This window comes from Equus quagga, chromosome 3 (assembly GCF_021613505.1).
Source record: "Equus quagga isolate Etosha38 chromosome 3, UCLA_HA_Equagga_1.0, whole genome shotgun sequence".
Classification (NCBI taxonomy): domain Eukaryota; kingdom Metazoa; phylum Chordata; class Mammalia; order Perissodactyla; family Equidae; genus Equus; species Equus quagga.
In genome coordinates this window covers 103,316,229-103,338,727 of record NC_060269.1, presented here as the reverse complement: position 1 = coordinate 103,338,727, position 22,499 = coordinate 103,316,229, and the positions used below count along the sequence as shown (strand labels likewise).

The following is a 22,499-nucleotide window of genomic DNA, read 5'->3' as shown; positions in this document are numbered from 1 at the left end:
TATATTGTCAAATTTCTTAATTTATTTTTAATAAGTAAAAAATTACTCAGCGGTACCGTACAAAATCAAATCATTAATTTTTGCACCTGGTATTTCATTCACCAACAGTGATCTTATGGTACAGAAATAAACAAAACAGACAATGAAAAAAATTGTCATTAACTTTACCCTGGCTTTCCAGCTTAGTAAAACTAAATAGAAGAAATTAATGGCAATAACCATCACGTACAGAAAGAAAAAGCAATGACAAGATGGCTCCAGGTTTAATCACAAAATGAACTTAATCCTTGTTGATTTTGTTTGTATCTGCTAAAGCAGTGATCTGTATAAATAAGAACTGATAGCATGGTTCTAAATTTACCTTTGAAGAGATGTGGTGATTTAGATCAAATATAAGCAAGCATTAGATCACAGTTGAGTATTACTGAATGGCTACCTAGAAAATATCAGTTATTGTCATAGAACACAAAACAAAGTGAAAGTGGGGAAAAGGGTTCTTAAAGAGAAGTCCTTTTATTATTCCTAGCCTCCAAAGTTCCAAGCTATAGAGCTTTGATATTCCTGGATTCAATTTTAAGTAGTATTAATTTCAAGCATTAAATTTGCAATATGCCAAATGGCAGAGAGTAGGATATGGTAAACAGAAACTGCTTATTTCAAAGGTAGCCATTTCCTTCAAACTTATCCTATCCACTTTTTCCCACCTCCCAACGCAGATTATCTTTTAATCATAAGAATTCACCCTCTACCTCCAAATAAATATATTTTCCCAACTGGATGATACTTTTACAAAATAATATAACAATGCAGCTGGTTGACAAAGAAATTTAAACTATTTGTAAATAGAGTAAAAGGAAAGTTAAGTAAAGAGTAGAAAAAGATACCAAATTGGGGTAATACTGATGTGAATTTAATTTTTAATTTATCAAAGTATCTATTAATGGTCTGAACAGGAGAGCAGAGGAAAAACTGCTAGAGGGAAATGACTTCCTGTGGTTATAAAATGCCAATTGCTTTAGAATGCATGACAGTCTTCGAAATAAAAGAAACATTTGCTGTCTTCACTGAGTTTACAATGTTGAGTACACTTCATGTCATTTTAATGTAAGCACTTATATGAACATCTGCAATAGTTCACATTAGAAAACAGAAAGTTTCCATTAATAAAGACCTAAAAAAATAAATTTTTATCCTCATCAACTCCCTTTCTGGGAATGCAGAATAAAATAATAAGTTTCTCTTTAAAATATTTTTTTTCTACCCATTAAGTTGCTGGAAGAAAAAAAATCAAGACTCAACTAGTGATGGTTTTTTAATTTCCAGTTTTCATCTAATTCTAAGGACACTCCCTTTACAAAATCTTTCAGCTTTATATGCTTTGAGAATCAGGTTTAAAGTTCCAAATAAATAAAATAGCCACACTAGAAGGTGTATTGAAGAATCAAATGATTAGCCACATTTATCTGTTCACATTCACGGATTCTCTAAGAGGGTTGTCAGAGTCCATATAATACTGTTAACATTTAGTCCAAGTTAACACGTGTCATCTGACGTAATGCTTGTGGCTTACAACACTGATGCTATCAACAAAGATCTTGATTTTGGGGAGACAGTAATACAACAAACTCGGGTTAAACTAGCAGAGGTAAGAGGACAGTAAATTCTAACTGTACAATTTAAAATGTCTACTCTTCATCTGCTGCTACCATTCCTCCTCTTCCCACTGATGTTAAATTCAAAGTCTAATTATGAGAGGTGCAAGATGCCAAACACTATTTGTATAAAAAAAATAGGCCTCAAATACTAAAGAAAGAAATTCATAAAATAGGATTACACTTTTTGGATAGTTGCATTTGTTGCTTTCAATTTCTTGATCTTTTCTCTCTTCTGGTCATGGATACATATTTTTTCCTTCTTTTGATCCAGAGAGGTTAATACACAAATTTGTTGTAAGCATTATAAAATGGCATTCCAGTTCAAAGTTGCTTGTGATCATATACTATGCTCCAAAATGTTTTGCAATTCTTCAGTGTAGTTTCCTATCTAATATTTAAGGGATATTTCCCTTAAATTAAGGCTTCCTCAAAGAGAAATCCATAGTATTATGAGGTGATTTTTTTAGCTTCTGAATTAAGCGTTCTCTTTCCAAAATCAAGTAGTCCTGGAGTAACTTTAAGACAACTTCTGTTAATCAGTGTCATGACTAAAGTAGTATCTTACTGGAGGTCCAGGCAAATCTTCATCTCCATCAGAGTCTGGGGCAAATGACACAGTAAGATCCACATATTTCTTTTCAGTTGAGGGTTTCACAAGTTTATGCATTCTAAGAAAAATAAGCAAGGACAAATAATTTGGTAAATTCTATAAAATGAAAGAGTTATTTGCTGACTAATGTTGCCTAGAGAACTTGGACTTGTATCTAGACTTTAAATTCATTTTTAAATTTAATAATCCATCTGCTTTCATATATTCATTTTTCTTTACTGAAAGCTCTAAACTCAAGACACTCACCTACCTAAGAGTGAATCAATTTGGACCATTACTGGTACTGATAAAGAATACAGACCACTTATTAAAAGACAAAAACACCCCAAAATGTAAGTGATGTTTTTAAAAAATGAATTCTCCTCCTATACTCCCTATAAAGTTTGGCAGCATTATAAATTCTTCTCAAGCATTTCTCTGTAAAGAGTAAAAAGCAAGCTAGATTTAAATCTTCAAATGTATAATACAAACATCACAGTAAAACACATTCTTAGGTTTTACCTCTCTCATATCCTATTTACTAAAAAACCACTTAGTTTTTGCTATTGTCACTGCTACTATCTTAAATCAAGTCTTCATCTATATGCCCCCTAGATTAACGCATTAGCTTCAGGACAGCTGACTTGTTTTTCTCCTATCTCCAATCCACTCTGCTGCCAGAATTCTCTTAAAATGTAAATTTGATGTTATTCTCCTGCCTAATAACATTATTTATCATACATCATCTACCTTTGTTATGCCAGGCTCTGAACTATGTAGTCATGTGCTGCTTAACGATGGGGATATGCTCTGAGAAACGCGTCATTAGGCAATTTTGTTGCTGTATGAGCATCACAGTGTGTGCTGATACAAACCTAGACAGTATGGCCTACTACACACCTAGGCTATATGGTACTAATCTTACACTGTCGTACATGCAGTTCATCGTTGACTGAAATGTCGTTATGTGACGCATGACTGTTAATCTACTTAATTCTTAATAATAGCTCTTTCATTTTAGAAAGATATTTTGTTCCATATATAACTTTTCATTCTTTCCACATTCATTCTCACCATCTCATCCTCGAGTCATTCCAAAATACTTGATTTCCCAAATAGATCATGCATGCTCTTTATTATTAGCTGCATGCCTTTGCACAAACTATTGCTTCTTCCTGATATAATCCTTTTTCAAAGGTAGCTCAGATGAAATCTACCCTAAGCTGAAGGTTTGAGTTAGTAATGCCCAGAGTACTCATAAAAATCTTTCTTATAATAATTATTCAATTACATTTTAATTATTCATTAATATGTCACTTTCCCTTAGTAGACTGTGAACTCCTTGAGAGTAACGGCTATTTGATAATGATGATGACAAATATTAACAGGAGTAACATTTATGGAATATGTCTTACGGGCACACATAATCATCCCTCTTTGTGGATTGAAAACTAAGTTTCAAAAAGATTCAGTAAATTAGTGTGGTAAAACAAGTAAGCAGCTGAGCAAGGACGTGAATGCAAGTCTTTCTGAAGCCAAGCTTGTCCAGTCAATTCACAGCTACTCAATAAATCTGCTAAATAAGCAATGTAATAAAATGAGAAATATCATTCACAAACACATCATGCTGGAGGTTTCAAATATTGACCAACTCTATAAAGTATTTCTGTGAATTATTTGTAGCAAATTTTAAGTTCCACTAATTAATACACCTCAGGATGGCAAATTCTGCTCTCATCTAGGTGGCACACAATAAAGGAATTCGAAATACTACTCTTAATTTATCCAAAAGATACTTAGGGATCCTAATGAAAAAACAATATAAGACAAATTAAGGCCTTAGCTAATATAACAGTAATTTTGTTTTTGAAAGTATAGGTAATTAAGCCCAGATAATAATAAAAAACAGTGATTAACCTCATTAATTCATAATCATAGTTAAAGCATCATTATGCAGAGATTTATAAATTCAGAAGACAAGTATTTACTGATTGATGCCTATTATGTGCCAGGCATTGGTCTAGGTGCTTGAAATAGATCATGACTAGATCAAATAAAGATTACTGCCCTTCTGAAGCTTACGGACTAGTGGGGGGACACAGATAATACATAATAAACAGAAACAAAATATATAGCAGCTATAAAACAGTAATAAGTTCTATGAAAGAAACAAAAAATAGAGCAGAGTAAAGGGGATTGGGAGTGCTAGGCTGGAGCAGCTGACAGTTGCAGTAGGATTAAATAGAGCTCAGGGAGGTCTCTTCAGGAAGTACAAAGACAAGAGGTGAGAGTCAACCAGGTCACCATCTCAGAAAGAGTTACAAGCAGAGGGAACAACTAGAGTGAAGATTCCATGCTGGAGCATGACTGGAGTGTTCAAGGAAAAGTAAGGAAGCCAGTATAGCTGGAGTTTTGTGAACAAAGTGAGAGAAGTATGAAAGGAACCCAGAAGGGTAACTGGGAAGCAGATCATTTAAACGTTGTAGACCACTGTAAAGACTGGCTCTTTTTGCTATCCTTCTTCCTTCAGTTCTCTGCTCAGATGCCATTTATCAGGTATTCCCTATGATAGGCAAAGGGAATACCTACGCTACCTCAGTATAACATAACAATTTAACACATCCTTATTCTGCTTTATTTTCTCCATAGCACGCACTACCATCTGACATACTTGCCTAGTTGTTATGCAAACTCCTCAAGTAGGACAGGGACATTGCTTTGCTCACTGCTGTATCCCTAATGCTTACAAAAGTACCTGGCACATAGTAGGCACTCTTTAAAAAGAATCAGTTGAATGAATGAATGAAAATAACAATTTGGCATCTTTCTTTTATACCTCAGTCTCATAAATCAGGACATTATGTATGTGTTTCCACATAAGAGGTAGATCTATTTTTACTTGGTGTATTGACCAATTCAGGTTTCTAAGCCTATTAGCTAAAAAGCTGACTCTGAACTATGATAAATTCACAAGGGTATTGTAGTCCTATGAATCTCCCTTGAGAGGTAAGTCTGTTGAGCTTGGTAGATCCACTGTCTTTATTACTAACAGTAGACGGGAGTAAATCACATATTTTTTCTGAACTTCGATAATCTGTTTAATTTTCCAGTGTGCATCCAGCTTATATTTCAATTCTTGTGAATCTTCTGCATATAATGTTTGATACTTACGTTAACTTCAATCTTTTTGCATGACCAGGCATTACAGGAACATAAAGCATTTTGACGCCCTGTACCACCATTGTTGGCTCAATTCCGTACTTCTCCTAATAGTGAATACCCAAAAGAGAAACAATCAAAACTCCATTCAAATATAAAATGCTGGGTAACAATGTTTTACAACCAGTAAAAAGAGAGCAAACAAACCCCTGCCAAATAATATTTATAAAAACCTCCAATGAAATTATTTGTAAAATCTAACAGACTCAAAGTGACTAATGAACTAAGTAAATAACTGTCTTACTTTGACTGCATTTATGAAATCCAAGAGAGTGAAATCTTCTTTTCCATGTATAGTCCATCTGTCCCAAATTGTAAATGATATTCCATTTCTGTTGTAGAAAAATATTTAGAACAAAAAAGTTTTACTTTTCTTCCCTTTAGTAGTAACAAAAACCCCACAAGTCCATTACATGTGATTTAGCTAGATATTAATGTGGGGTAATAAAGGAAAATACAATTTCTGAAATATTCCATAATCTTATTTCCCCATCATACCACCCAGGTAACCATTTTTATCAGTATCTTTTTGATCCTTCCGGTGTCCCATTATAAACCAGTATGTCTTAGTGAGAAAGTTTTTTCTCTCTTTTTAAACAGCTGCATGGGTTTCACTGCGAGGACATAACAGTCCCCTATTACTGGAAACTTGGGTTGTTTCAATCTTTGGCATGATAAACAATGCCAGAATGAATATTTTGTATGTACATCATTTGAGATGAGTGTAAATGTATCTGCAAATTTGAAATATAGTTATTTCCCTTATATGGGTTATATGAGAGTACTTTCTTACACTCTTGCCAAGATAGGTATTTTCAAATTTTTGACTGTTGTCAATCTGAAAAGTAAAAAATGGAGGTCCAGGGGAATTGTTGTGCTTTGCTACACAGCTTTTGGAATTAGACTAAATTTCATGATCCATTCAGTCAGACACTAGAGTGCTTTCTAATTCATCTAAGTTAGATAAACACAGATGAAACCAAAAGAAAGTACAATGCTAAATAGTATGGCAGATTAAGTGTTCTAAGAGTTCTACGGCTAGTTTAGCCAGAAATGCTTCATGAAGATTGTGTTTTGACCTGGTCTTGAAGTGATGGCAAGGATTTATATATACGTAGAAGAAAAAGGAGAGGTGAAGCTAGTATTTTTCCCCTTTAAAAAATTTTATTTTTTTAAAAATTTTATTTCATTCTCATTATGCAAGAGAAACAGAACTTCATGCATACCTGATTTCAGTTTTTCTTACTTCAGATGTTTCTGTAAACACTATAACTGGAATGGCTAAGTTAAGGAAACAATTTTTGTAAGCTTCAAATGGATAGCCACCAGCTACTTTAATCATCTCCAATGCAACCTAGATAAAAGAAGATGATGATCTGTTTATATAAATAGCTTTATTATTCATAAACTTAATTGCATCTATTTCATTTTCCTAAATTCTTCTCAAGCATTTCTGTGTAAAGAGTAAAAGCAGCTATTGGATTAGAGTAATATAAATTTCTTATAAGTCTCTCCACTTTTAGCATATTTTATACTTTCAAGCTTTCAACCTGTTTTATACATGGTGAACAAAGTTATTCAAGAAAATACACAAATTTGACCATGTAATCTTTCTACTTTGAAAGCAGACACCAGAAATTAAGAAATACAATAGTCTAAAATCATTTAACATAGGGGCAGATAATTACACAGTTTCAAAGAATAACATTAGAGTATAGTATAGTAACTAGGGCCATCCTAAAGATTCTGCATCATTAGGAATGATGAAATTTTAAGGAATCTGAATTACCAAGAGGAATTACATTTTTTTTTTTAGGCAAAGAACAAAAATTCAATATAATCAAAGAGCAAAGATTAGGCCAGTTCATTTTTTTCCAAGAAACATAGAGTACCCGCTTTGTATGGAGGATACAAAGATGATTAAGAGGATTACTGCACGTAAGAAAAATTAGATTCTATCATGACAAAGCTTATTTTATAAGTTAAAATGTTTATATACCTATAAATCTCAAAATGTAGATTACTGTATTTTCAGAAATATCTTGAAATTTTAAATTATAAGATCAATATATCTCTCTCCTTCTCTAAGATCTCTGAGCAACTGGTTGGGGGCAGTATAATGGGGAAGAGAGGAAAGAGGTGATAAAAAAGGATTTTCATTCGAAGAATAATAAACTCACCAAGCCAGAAACTGCAGCAGTGGATGTTGCTATAGCAGGGATAATTTTACCAGCTATCCGCTTTGTTTTGAAACGGTCAGCTGGTTCAATGCTATACATTTTGGCACGAAGATTTGATGCAGCTGTGATGAAATCTATGTGTCCATTACTATCATCATCTTTTTCAAATGAAAGCACTGCCATCTGAAGGTCACCTGATCATAATAACCAGAAAAACAAAGTTTCCTAGTAAGTGGCAAAGGTTTTACTAGGTAAAAAGCAATGTGGGGTTCACTACTATTAAAGATTCCTTTTTGGGTTAGGTTTTTAAATGACTAAAAAGTCTAAGAAAAATCCAGGGAACTGAAGTTACTGAAGGATATGAAAATGATGGCTTTAATAACACTAAATTAGACAAGTTTCTATATTTAAAAAGCCTTTCCAAAAAACAGAAAAATAAGAAAGCCATGTACCATATCTGCTATTAAGTGGTTTATAACAAAATGTCAACACTGGGTATCATTCACAAATTGATTCCATAAATATTACTCTGAAACATTTTGCCTCTGACAACTAAGAATAGGGTCAGCTGGTCAAATAAAAATGTATCTTTTTGAAAGGTTTCTAGATCAGTGATTCCCATAACCATTTGGTAGACCGGTGTAGTTTGATCTGTGATGAAATGAGAAAGTAAGAAACAGTAGTAAGTCTTTTGTAGAACTATAATTATTAAAATAAGATACTGACCTTTTATTTGAAAAGTAAACAGTTGGCTAGTCTAGGCTGTTTTTCCTGAATTTTACTGGTGTGTGTATAAAATCCCAAAAGTCTGGAAATCACTGATTTATGTAATAAAAAGTGATGAGCACTGATTTACGTAATAAAAAACATGAGCTAATAGCTCTGTTTTTAAGGAATTAAAAGTTCAGTTTCCCTATATTTAAGACCATTTAGCAAGGATGTACGTAGGTCAGCTCATATTCCACGTGTGCAATCACAGAGACTAAGGCGCCAAGAAGAAATCTCTCTATGGTATTTTTTATCCTAAAGTGACTTAACTGGGTCAAAGGGTTAGTCTCCACAAGGACTCCATTGCTTTGTTCATTACGCTAGCTGTAAGTTAAAAAGGACTCACACAATACAATTTCAAGGACTAAAACAATCAGAACGAAAACAATGACTTACATTTCAGCCTTTGAGGGTAGGGCAATGATGGAGAAAATTATGAATGCAGTCACAGTTAAAGATGAACAGCAACTTTCATATAATCACGAAATCAACTAATATCATTGTTCGTGTTGTTATCATTTAATCTCACAAGCTTTTGGGTGTAGAGCTTAGTGAAAATAAAAATCCCTTCAGTTCAAAACATTTTTATAAAGACTTCCCCTTACTTGTGGTAGCTTCATTAGATGAAATAGCTTTTTCTAGTTGGAAAATAGCATTCCTCTCATCTTCACTGCTAATAGGAACATGGTCTGGTTTCCTTGCAGTTTCATCTGTTTGAACAACCTTTAAATATATGTAAATATATCCATTAATGTTATCACATCCTATACCTAAGTTTGGTTACTGTATCTGTTTTATCAAATATGTCACAAAGAGAAAATACTTCCTCCATCTAGTTCAATCAGGTTATTAATCATTACGGTCCAATGTATTTTACACCTTTCATTAGTAAGTAATATTATGTTATTTATTTACTTGTTTTCTTTATTATCTATCTCTGCACACTGACATGTAAATTTTATGAGAAAAGGTATCTTTATCATGTTTACTGAAAGAGAGAACCTCAGTGACAACAAACTTGCTTATAGTGAGTGTTAAAAATAGTTACTGAATAGCTTATAAGACTTGAGTTCATATAGGTCTTTTTAAAATTCTGCACTAAAATAATGTTAATATTAACCAACAGTTTATAATTCTGATGAATCTACCTCAAACCAAATTGCACAGCTCTAACTAGTGCAGAGCTGTTTTCTGCCTACAAAGAAACTGAAGAAATTTCATAAAATATATAATATGGGCATCCTTTAAATATTTATTGATTGCTGATAAGAAGTTCTTTCCTAAGGAATACGTCTTCCTTCATACAGATGCGCACTTAGGGCAGTACATACACTTGTGCTGCACACATACACCTGTACATTTATCCTTAAGAAACGACTTACTAGACATTCCACGAGGGCAGTGAAGTTGATATTCTTAAACTTAGAAACTAGTTACATCATCACAAATTAAAATAGTATTTCTTATTAAAAAATGCATCCAACTCATGTTTTTACAGATTAAATATTATTTAAGTATTTAAGAAATATTAAGGAGTCAAGGAAGCAGAAATATTTGCCAGAATGTCTAGCTGATATTTTTGGCTGTGGCATCTGTTAACAAAAAGTGCCAGACCCTGAAGCTTTGGTGTGGGCTGCTTCAGGGAGTAGTGAAAAAGCTTATAATTCATGTTAAAACTAGCTAAATTGCTCAGGATAATTTATTATCTCCAAACTTTGATACAGAAAGCAATTCAGTTTAGAAAACATTGAAGAGCAATAAAGACTAGTAAAGTTATTGACACATGTTTCCTTGGCTTCTGTCTAGCAGTTTTGCCCATTAGAAACATGGGCTAGAAACTTTCTTTATATAGGAATTCTGTTCATACTTTCCGAACTTTCCCTCTTAAAATGCTACAAGTCATGAGAGGAGTGACATCAGCATCATAGCAGAGTGAGCTTTACCAGTAATCACTCCCATCCAACATACAATGAAAAACACATTCATATTTCAAGAGAGGACATCCAAACACAACACAAAAAATGTTGGAGAGACCAATGCATCCATATCACAGAGGGCAGAGAGGCTGGACCCCCTCTTGGAGGAGGTGGGACAGCGTAAGAGAAGACTTCACTCCTTCCACTAAAGACTGTGATCCGGGACCATGAGCGGCCTCTGGGAAGGAAGGAACGGGGGAGGGGATGTTCATTTGCGGGAACATCAAGGATCCCCAAGGGCCCTTGCAGCCCAGAGGAAAGCCTTCTACTGGGGCGAAAGCTTTCACAGGGGATGACCTTATCAAGCAAACACGCCAGGAGAGCAGAAAGCAAGAGCAGAGGGAGAAAACCTTGAGAGCATCCAGGAGAAAGAGCCCCTACCCCCACCTGCACAGTGCAGGCTCCAGAGCCTGGGATCTTGGCTGAAGGCTGAGGGCTCAGAATAAGCAGCTCTTGAACCCCAACCAGTGGCGATAGGTGGTAACTGTGACCAAATAACACCAGGATGCAAAAAAACAGCCATGCCATCTAGCAATATCTAATATTATATTAGATCTCCAGACCAGAGAGAAAATGACAAGTCCAGAAATCAGTCCCGAGGACAGAGAAATATGTAATCTAAAAGACAAAGAATTCAAAATAGCTATCATAAAAGAACTCAACGAGTTAAGAGAGTGTAGAGAAACAATTCAACGAGTTCAGGAGCTACTTCACAAAAGAGGGTGAAACTATAAAGAAGAATCAATCAGAAATATTAGAGATGAAAGACAGTATGGATTCCCTGAATGCTTGAGTGGATGTCATAGAGGAGCATATCAGCATAATTGAAGATAGACATGTTGAAACGCTCCAGAAAGAAGAGAGAGAACTAAGACTAAAAAGAAATGAACAAAGTCTCTCAGAAGTATCTGACTCAATTAAGAAATGCAACATAAGAAGTATAGGCACTCAACAAGGAGAAGAGAAGGAGAATGGAGCAGAAAGCTGGTTCAAAGAAATAATAGCAGAGAACTTCCCAAACCTAGGGAGAGATGAAATCGATGTGGAAGATGAAATATCAGTGTAAAAAGACCCACTGCAAGGCATATAGTAGTGAAACTGGCAAACGTGAATGACAAAGAAAGAATCCTAAGGGCAGTAAGGCAGAAGAAAATAACCTACAAAGGAACTGCTATCATGCTTTCAGCGGATTTCTCTGCAGAAACCTTATAGGCTAGGAAAGACTGGAAGGACATATTCAAATCTCTGAAGGACAAAAACTTTCAGCCAAGAATACTCTGTCCAGCAAAAATATTCTTCAGATATGATGGAGAAATAAAAACTTTCTGAGACAAACATAAGCTAAGGGAGTTCATAGCCACAAGACACCCCACCCCCCTGCCACCACAAGAAATCCTCAAGAAGGCCCTCATACTTGAAAAAAATAAAAGGAGAAAAGGGTTACAAAGCACGGAGTAAGGAGATAAATAGGTAGACAGAATCAGAGCAGGACAGCAATTACTAAAGTATAGCATTAAAGACAAAGGGAAGGAAAACACCAAAACCAAAGATAACCTTGTTATTTAAACCACAAACTCACAACACAACATGGAATAAGATGTGAGAAAAACAACTTAGGAGGGGACAGGAAAGGGACTGAATCAGTTTAGTCTAAGGCAATAAGAAGCCATCAGAAAATGGACTATCTTAACCACAAGATTTTTAAAAGAAATCTCATGGCAACCACTAAACAAAAAAGCAGAACAGAAACACAAATAATAAATAAGGAGAAAACAAAGAAACACAACATAAAAAACTACATAACTCAATTGGTAGACCAAAATACACAGGAGTGAAACAAAGGAAATGCGGGAGAACTGGAAAATGAGTGATGAAACAGAAGCGTTAAGCCCTCATATGTGGATAATCACCCTAAATGTAAATAGATTGAATTCTCCAATAAAAAGACACAGTGGCGAGATGGTTTAAAGAACAAGACCCAACAATACGCTGCCTCCAGGAAAAACATCTCAGCTCAAATGACAAACACAGGCTCAGAGTGAAGGCATGGAAGACGATACTCCAAGCTAATGGCAAACAAAAGAAAGCAGGTGTCGCAATACTTATATCAGACAAAGTAGACTTCAAGATAAGACAGGTAAAGAAAGACAAAGAGGGGTAGTATATAATGATCAAAGGGACACTCCATCAAGAAGAAATAACTTATCAATATCTATGCACCCAACACAGGAGCACCAAAGCACATAAAGCAATTATTAACAAACCTAAAAGAAGATATTAATAGTAACACAATAATAGTAGGGGACCTCAACACTCCACTCACATCAATGGAGAGATCATTCAGACAGAAAAGCAACAAGGAAATGGTGGAATTAAATAAAAAGCTAGACCAGTTGGACTTAATAGACATATATAGAACACTCCATCCAAAAACAGCAGAATACACATTCTTCTCAAGTGTGCATGGAACATTCTCAAGGATAGATCATATGCTGGGAAACAAGGCAAGCCTCAATAAATTTAAGAAAATTGAAATAATAACAAGCATCTTTTCTGATCACAATGCTATGAAGCTACAAATTAATTACAAGAAAAAAGCTGACAGGGATAAAGATGTGGAGACTAAACATGTTTCTAAACAAGCAATGGGTCATTGAAGAAATTAAAGGAGAAATCAAAAAACAACTGGAGACAAATGAAAATGAAAACATACCAACCATACCAACTCATATGGGATGCAGCAAAAGCCGTATTAAGAGGGAAATTCATCACCATACAGGCTCACCTTAACAAATAAGAAAAATCCCAAATAAGCAATCTTAAACTACACCTAACTGAATTAGAAGAAGAACAAAGCCCAAAGTCAGAGGAGGGAGAGAAATAATAAAAATCAGAGGAGAAATAAATGGTATTGAAAGACAAAAGGCAGTAGAAAGGACCAATGAAACAAAGAGCTGTTTCTTTGAGAAGATAAACAAAATTGACAAATCCCTAGCCAGACTTACAAAGAAAAAAAGAGAGAAAGCTCAGATAAACAAAATTAGAAATGAAAGAGGAGAAATAACAATGGATACCACAGAAATACAATGGATTATAAGAGAATATTATGAAAAACTATATACCAATAAAATGGACAATCTAGAGGAAATGGATAAATTCTTAGACTCTTACAACCTCCCAAAGCTGAATCAAGAAGAAATAGATAATCTGAATAGACCAATCACAAGTAAAGAGATTGAAACAGTCATCAAAAGTATCCCAAAGAATAAAAGCCCAAGACCAGACAGCTTCCCTGGGGAATTCTACCAAACTTTCAGAGAGGATTTAATACCTATCCTCCTCAAGCTATTCCAAAAAACTAGGGAAGACTGAACGCTTCCAAACACATTCTACAAGGCCAACATCACTCTGATAACAAAACCTGACAAGGACAACACAAAAAAGGAAAACTACAGGCCAATATCGTTGATGGACATAGTTACAAAAATTCTCATCAAAATATTAGCAACCTGAATACAACAATACAGCAAAAAGATCATACATCATGATCAAGTGGGATTTTTTTACCAGGGACAGGGATGGTTCAACATCCACAAATCAATCAATGTGATACACCACATCAACAAACTGAGGAATAAAAATCACATGATTATCTCAACTGATGCAGAGAAAGCATTTGACAAGATCCAACAGCCATTTATGATAAAAATTCTTAACAAAATGGGGACAGAAGGAAATTATCTCAACATAATAAAGGCCACATATGACAAACTCACAGCCAACATCATACTCAATGGGGTGAAACTGAACACCCTCCCTCTAAGAACAGGAACAAGACAAGGATGCCCACAATTACCACTCTCATTCAACACAGTACTGGAGATTTTGGTCAGACCAATTAGGTAAGAGAGAGGAATAAAAGGAATCCAAAAAGGGAGTGAAGAAGTGAAACTCTTGCTGTTTGCAGATGACATGATCTTATGTATAGAAAACCCTAAAGAATCCATCGGGAAACTATTAGAAATAACTAAAAACCACAGTAAAGTTGCGGGATACAAAATCAACTTACAAAAATCAGTTGCATTTCTGTACTCTAATAACAAACTTACAGAAAGAGAAGTCAAGAATACAATTCCATTTACAATTGCAACAAAACAAATAAAGTACCTAGGAATAAATTTTTTTTTTTTTGAGGAAGATTAGTCCTTAGCTAACTGCTGCCAATCCTCCTCTTTTTGCTGAGGAAGACTGGCCCTGAGTTAACATCTGTGCCCATCTTCCTCTACTTTACATGTGGGACGCCTGGCACAGCATGGCTTGTCAAGTGGTGCCATGTCCGCACCCGGGATCCAAACTGGTGAACTCCGGGCCGCCGAAGCGGAACAAGCGCACTTAACTGCTGCGCCACGGGGCCAGCCCCGGAATAAATTTAACTAAGGCAGTGGAGGACTTATACAAAGAAAACTATGAGACATTACTGAAAGAAATAGATAATGACATAAAGAGATGGAAAGAGATTCCATGCACACGCATTGGAAGAATAAACACAGTTAAAATGCCCATACGACCCCAAACGATCTACAGATTAAATGCAATCCCAGACAGAATTTCAACGACATTCTTCAAGGAAATAGAACAAAGAATCCTAAAATTCATATGGGGCAACCAAAGACCCCGAATTGCTAAAGCAAGACTGAGAAAAAATAAAGCTGGAGGCATCACAATCACTGACTTCAAAATGTAGTACAAAGCCATAGTGATCAAAACGGCACGGTACTGGTACAAAAACAGACACACAGATCAGTGGAACAGAACTGAAAGCACAGAAATAAAACCGCACATATACGGACAGCTAATCTTTGACAAAGGTGCCAAGAACATACAGTGGAGAAAATAAACGGTGTTCAATAAATGGTGTTGGAAAAACTGGACAGCCACACGCAAAAGAATGAAAATAGACCATTATCGCACGCCATACACAAAAATAAACTCAAAATGGATCGAACACTTGAAGATGAGTCTTGAAACCATAAAACTCCTGGAAGATAATATAAGTAGTACACTCTCTGACCTGGAACTTAAAAGGATCTCTCGAAGACCACGTCTACTCAGACAAGGGAAACAAAAGAAAAAATAAACAACTGGGACTTCATCAGACTAAAGAGCATCTGCAAGGCAAAAGAAACTAGGATCAAAACAAAAAGACAACCCATCAATTGGGAGAAAATATTTACAAATCATATATCCGATAAGGGGTTAATCTCCATAATATATAAGGAACTCACACAACTGAACAACAGAAGAACAAATAGCTCGATCAAAAAATGGGCAGAGGATATGAACAGACATTTTTCCAAAGAAGATATACAGATGGCCAATAAATACATGAAAAGATGTTCAACATCACTAATCATCAGGGAAATGGAAATCAAAACTACACTAAGATACCACCTTACGCCTGTTAAAATGGCTATAATCACTAAGACTAAAAATAACAGATGTTGGAGAGGGTGTGGAGAAAAGGGAACCCTGATACACTGCTGTGGGAATGCAAACTTGTGTGGCCACTATGGAAAACAGTATGGAGATTCCTCAAAAAACTAAAAATAGAACTTACCATAGGACCCAGCTAGCCCACTACTGGGTATTTACCCAAACAATTTGAAACCAACAATCCAAAGTAACATATGTACCCTTATGTTCCTTGCAGCACTATACACAATAGCCAAGACATGGAAACAATCCAAGTGCCCATTGACTGATGATTGGATAAAGAAGATGTGGTATACATATACAATAGAATACCACTCAGCCATAAAAAAAGACAAAACCATCCCATTTGCAACAACATGGATGGACCTGGAGGGAATTCCGCTAAGCAAAATAAGCCAGACTGAGAAACACAAACACCAGATGATTTCACTCATATGTGGAATACAAACAAACACATGGACAAAGAAAACAGTTCAGTGGTTACCAGGGGAAGGGGGATGGGGGGTGGGCAAAGGGGTTGAAGGGGAGCACTTATGTGGTGACAGACAAGAAATAATGTACAACTGACATTTCACAATAATGTAAACTTTTATGAACTCAAGTGAAAAAAAAAATTATTGCCCAGACCAAAAAAAAAAAAGCTACAAACCATGAACATTTCATTCAGCAAATCCATGTATCTGTACAAAATCAACTGCCTACAAGTTTTCCTTTCCCCTAAAAGAAAAATGCAGAGTGGAAGACTGCACAGAAGACTGTACACATCACCTCTTTCTTGAATTTTGCAGAGACAGTCATTACTTCACATTTTCCAGTATAGCTACAGGGTAAGGGGAACAGAAGGTTGTTTTATGGATGATTTTTAGAGTGTATACAAAAAGGCAGATAATGAACATGCGAAAAAGAAAAATACTTATTTTATAACTTTCCTATTTAATGTCCTTAAATTGTATGTTCCATGTTTATTAATACTCCCTATGTCTTTCTCCTTCCAACATATTTGCCTGACAAAATCCCAAGCCTTTTACTGAATTTTCCATCTGTTCTACAGTAGCATCCAAGCAGCTGTCTTTTCTCCAGGCACATTAAGTGGATTAATATTAAGTGGATCCTCAGTGCTGTCTGGAAATTGTACTACATCTTCTAATTAAATGACTTTCGCACTCCCCTGAGCAATTATTTCACACTTTCTTTCCTCTGCTCAAATTTCCTTTATCTTCTTCTCCTCACTCTGAACTATTAAGCTTGCTTCTTATTTCAAATAAGAAAATAATCTTTTTTCCTCTCACACTCCAACTCTAATCCCCTTACAAATCCAGCAGGGCTACTGCAAAATATACGCAGAATCCAATCCCTTATCACAACTTCCCTGTTACCAACCACTTCTTTCAAACCGTATCATCTCTTGGCTATAGGTTCCTAAGAGCTTTCCTTGCTTCTTCACTTGTGTCCCATATAAGCATTCTCAACACAACTAGCCAGTCATCCTTTTGGATATGTCAGATTGTATCATCTGCTTAAAATCCTCCACAGGCTTCTTATCTCATAATAAAACACAGAACCCTCATCATAATCCCAACTACGCCTCCAATCTCACCATCTACCACTCTCCTCTTGCATATTATCCTCCAGAAAAATCCTGACCTTGAAACTGTTTCCAGGCTTTTCTGTGCACTTGTTCCTGTTGCCTGCATTGCTCTTTCACCAGAAAACAGTATGGCTCATTCCCTCACTACCTTCAGGCTTCTGCTCAAACGTCTCTTTATCAGAGGCTTTCCCCTTTTATTCCATGTGAAATGACACCAGTTCTGTCACCCTTTATTTCTTTTCCCTGTTTTAATTTTTCTTCTTAGCACTTATATCCACACTGAAGTATTATATAACCACAGTCACTTGCAGCATAACATGATGTGTTGGTCAACGACGGACCACACATACAACTGTGGTCCCATAAGATTAGTACCATCAAGCCTAGCTGTGTAGCAGGCTATATCATCTAGGTTTGTGTAAGTACACTCTATCATGTTTGCATATGGACAAAATCATCTAATGACGCATTTTGTTTTGTTCACTGTGGGATTCTTGAGATTTAGAATGGGGTTTGACAAATAGAAGTTCAATAACTATTTGCTAAATGAATCAATTTCTAAACATACCTTGTTGGAAGGTTTGAATTCCTGAATCTTTACTTCAGAAAGAATATTCAAGAGGGCATCTGCTGATAAGTCCTGTTTTTGTAAAAAGTAATTTTATCAACAAACATATTTTTTAAATTCTGAATTCTAAAGCAAAAAACATCCTATACAAGGGCCTTTAGCATACTAAAATATTTGAATAATTTATCATCTGATTATCTAGAACACATCCACTTGCGACATTTACCTTTCATTTTTATAGAAATGCCACCTATAAATGCTGGGGGAAAGGAGTGGTATGTGTGAAATAGTACTTTCAACCAAGCTGAAATCTTAGTTCCTTCCACAAAATTTTTAAAAAGTAGTTTTAGGACTGGTTGTAAGCATCAGACTGAGTGCCTTGACATCAGGGACTGTCCCTTCATTGTTCTACAAAGTTCCCTGCACAAAGTTATACTGAATAAATACTGACAATAAATAAAACAAACGAGTAAATGGAATTCATACGTTCAGAAGCAGGAAAAAATTGAAAGGGTTCAAGATGAACTCAGATGAATTTAAGGCTATTAGTTCCACATTCTTTACTAAGAAGCTGCTTATGCTTACTGAGACATACTGCTTTTGAGATCATCTATGATACTTACCACAAAATTACCACTCTTTTCACAAAAAGAATACCAGACTGAATGCCACTATTTTTACCAGACATTTACGGTATATCTCACTGTGCATTAACTGCAAAATGGATTAACCTATAACAGGCATTTTTATCTGGATCCCAAATAGCCAGTGTTAATTATGGATCTGGTTCATATTTCCCCATTCAGCCTGCCTAGAAGTACAGCAATTTATTTAGCTCCAATATGTATTTGTAAAGAAAAATTCACTAATGCAAATCTGCCTCTCAAGTAAAACTGTATTAGATCGTTTAGATGTTAGCCAGTAAAGATGTCTAAGAGAATGGGTATGATGATAAGGGTTAAGAAATGTCAATACGGGGTAGCATTTTCAAATTTCCTGAAAAGCATATAAGTTATTATCACAAAATAAGCCAAATAACTCTCAGGAATACTGTAAAAGTGCTACGAAATAGTTCATTGTGGGTGTTGAGTGTGATTAGGATAATTAAAGTTAACAGGTTATAGATGTTTTAAAAATAAAGTAAGACTGCTTTTACAAATATTTGTTTCACTACGTTCAACTTAGAAAAATTTGACTTTCTTCTACTTAGTAATGGTGCAATGGGATTTTAGCTTTTGCTCTGTTCGAACAGGCAAAAATACAACAAAATTAAAAGCTTATATTAAAGAACGATTCTCATAACATATAAACACATTTTGATGATGCAATTATCTGACAAGTCATCTAGTCTAGCCTGGTTTTGTATCATTACTAGGGCTTGAAGAATATCTTACCTCTTCTGTAAACGGAATGCAATAGACTGCAGCATATAATTTTGCAGCATTCAGAAGGAAACTGAAGTGCCTTTGAAATTAAAAAATAAAATGAAGTATGAATGCACAATTTCAAAGATGTTTAATTCATCAGAAATTATAGCTTTTAAAATGTTGAAGAAAAATAATCACAAAATCTTTGCTACAGAATTATTTTTTTAAAAACTTAGGCAATGAAACTCTGCTCTAGACCAAAGCAGTGCAGAAGCTATAAAAGAAAAAACATCAGATATTTATTCTCTCTTTTTTTCTTTTGAGGAAGATTAGCCCTGAAGTAAGATCTCTGCCAGTCTTCCTCTACTTTGTATGTGGGACGCCTCCACAGCATGGCTCATCAGTGGAGCACGTCCACATCCAGGATCCAAACCCGTGAACCCCAGGCCAATGAAGTGGAGTGCATGGAACTTGAACCACTTGGCCACGGGGCTGGCCCCCGATGTTTATTCTCATAACCATTAATATTCAGGTAGTGATCATGACTATTTTGGGGAGAGGAGTGTCCAGAAGTACAAAGATTAGAGTAGTGAAAGGAAATTCATTTTAATTTGTAAGAAAATATTACATATTTAGTTTTAAAAAGTGTACATCAGGTCCAAACTAAGCAAATGAGCTTGTTTAAAAACAAAAAAACGATAAGTTTTACAGGAGAAGCAGCCAGGATAAGGTGACTAGAAGCCTAAAACAAGCACCAGATGAGAAACTAAGCAGAGCTATCTGCTGAAAGGAAGGTTAACACGCTAAGTATTTAATTAAAATAATACGTATAAGTATGTGTGCATGTATATAAATAATCTGTCTATCTAATACAGATAGGGTATACAGGTATAAACTCAAAGATCCACTCTTTTTTTTTCTTCTTCTCCCCACAGCCCCCCACTACATAGTTGTATGTTCTAGTTGTGAGTGCCTCTGGTTGTGCTATGTGGGACACCGCATCAGCATGGCCTGACGAGCAGTAACATGTCTGTGCCCAGGATCCAAACCAGCAAAATCCCAGGCCACCGAAGCGGGGTGCACGAACTTAACCACTTGGCCATGGGGCCGGCCCTGTAGATCAACTGTTTTCAAAATTAATTTGAGATTATTTAGGGAGAGAGCAGTAGTAGTCATTTTCCCTCTAAATAACTAAAGTTTCTTACATACTGGCTTCATTATATAGAAAAACATTTGTTGTCATTTTACTTTTTTATGGATAAAGTCAAAGAGGTGACACTTTGGTTTCATTCTAGAGAAGATAAAGATAATGTTATTTACCATAGGGAGTACACACATTGTGTGGAGACAAGGGTTGTGGCTGGCTTCGTTGGCCAGACTATGTTAACTCTTAGAACAACAGAGATGTAATAATTTATCATTAAAGAACCGTAGATTCTCACCTTGCAATGTAAACTTATACACACTTAAGAAATTTACAATGAAGGATGCATATAAAACTGAGTACAAATACTTACAAAGGTTCATTTAAATCAAATTTTATTGGAGAGGGAGGCCTCTTTGGTGATTGCCAAAATAAACCTAACAAAAAATACAAATATTATTTTCAATGTAGGAAGCCAGTAATAAATTACATTAAACTTTCTTCTCAACACTTGGTTATACTTACTGCCATCTTTTAATTGTGTGTCCAGAGGGAAACAGTGAAGAAGCTGAAGAGCCTAAAGAAAAAATTAATTAAAAAATCACTACTTCACATTATCTGAAGTATAAAGAAAAGATTAAAATGCATAAAAAGAGACACAGTGAAGTCTCCCAGCTACTTTTGTACTCCATCTGTCCATTCTCCTGTTACTGCCCCCTATACCTCAAATAACTTGCATTATTATTATTACTTTTTTCTTCTTCTCTCCAAAGCCCCCTAGCACATAGGTATATATTCCAGTGGTAGATCCTTCCGGTTGGGCTATGTGGGATGCTGCCTCAGCATGGCTTGATGAGCGGTGCTAGGTTCATGCACAGAATCCCAACCGGCGAAACCCTGGGCAGCCAAGCAGAGCGTGTGAACTTAACCACTCAGCCACGGCGCCAGCCCCTGCACTGTTCTTCTTTATTGACACTGAGAGTTTGTTTTTTGGCATTGACAGCAAACACGAGTACAGATTATTTCATCCCTTTTTAAACAAATGGTGGCATATATTATAAATTATTCTGCTCCTTTCAAAGAGCTAATCCTTAAAAATGAAACTAGTAAAAATACATAGTACTTTATATTTTGAAATGATATGATGTTTGAGATTTGCTTCAAACCACCTCGGGGAGAGTATATTGGGTGGAGTTATAGAGGACAAGAAGATTATCTAGGAGTTGATTATTGTTAAACCAGAGAGACAGGTACATGAGGATTACATGGGAGTTCATTATACTATTTTATTTATATTTCTATGACTGAATTTTTCCATAATACAAAAAGGCTTTTTAAAAAAAACCTACAGAAGATAAGGACTAAAAGGAATTCTTTAGATTTTGCAACAAGAGGTCATTGATAATCTTGGTAAGAAAAATTTGAATAGCAATGGGGAAAGAAGACATATTTACCAGAAGAGGAAGTGGCAGCAGTGAATACAGACCACTTGTCCAAGGGGCAGAGTCAAGAAGGAAGTGAAAACCAGGGATAAGTGCAATTAAAAGACTTTTTAAAAAAGATGAACTTACTTTAGATTCCAAGAGGTAAGAGCTTAAAGAGAGGGAGAGACTAAAGAGAGTCCAGGACACATTCTAGCAACTCTAAGTAACTGGAGGTAAGAATATTTAGTGAGCATTTATGGGCCAGGTTCTGTTCTAAATGCTTCACATGTACTAACTTGCTTGACCCTCACCACAGCCCTATGAATTAGGTGTCGATTTATTATCCCCATTTTACAAATGAGGAAATAGACACAAAGTGCAATTATCAGATGGGTAGGGAAAGCAAAATTCCAACAAAATTTGTGACTGAGTATCTCTATCTTCTCAGTCTCTTGCTTTACTCTGAACAACAAATTTCTTCTAGACTATTGATGAAATGTATTCCTTATTCTCTAGATGGAACCCCTA

The 22,499-nt window shown here is 35.5% G+C and overlaps 1 protein-coding gene across 1 annotated transcript in view; it reads right to left on the bottom strand.

Moving 5' to 3' along the window:
- The window catches only part of UBA6 (ubiquitin like modifier activating enzyme 6), an 81,374-nt gene continuing 58,875 nt past the window's right edge, over positions 1-22,499 (bottom strand). The window contains exons 24-33 of the mRNA XM_046656894.1: positions 21,073-21,124; positions 20,921-20,984; positions 19,431-19,500; positions 18,037-18,108; positions 9,017-9,134; positions 7,644-7,837; positions 6,690-6,817; positions 5,708-5,795; positions 5,416-5,510; positions 1-2,323 (exon numbers count right to left, since the gene is read on the bottom strand). Coding sequence (XP_046512850.1) covers positions 2,188-2,323; positions 5,416-5,510; positions 5,708-5,795; positions 6,690-6,817; positions 7,644-7,837; positions 9,017-9,134; positions 18,037-18,108; positions 19,431-19,500; positions 20,921-20,984; positions 21,073-21,124 — 1,017 coding nt within the window. The 3' untranslated portion in view covers positions 1-2,187. The remainder of the gene's footprint in view (positions 2,324-5,415; positions 5,511-5,707; positions 5,796-6,689; positions 6,818-7,643; positions 7,838-9,016; positions 9,135-18,036; positions 18,109-19,430; positions 19,501-20,920; positions 20,985-21,072; positions 21,125-22,499) is intronic.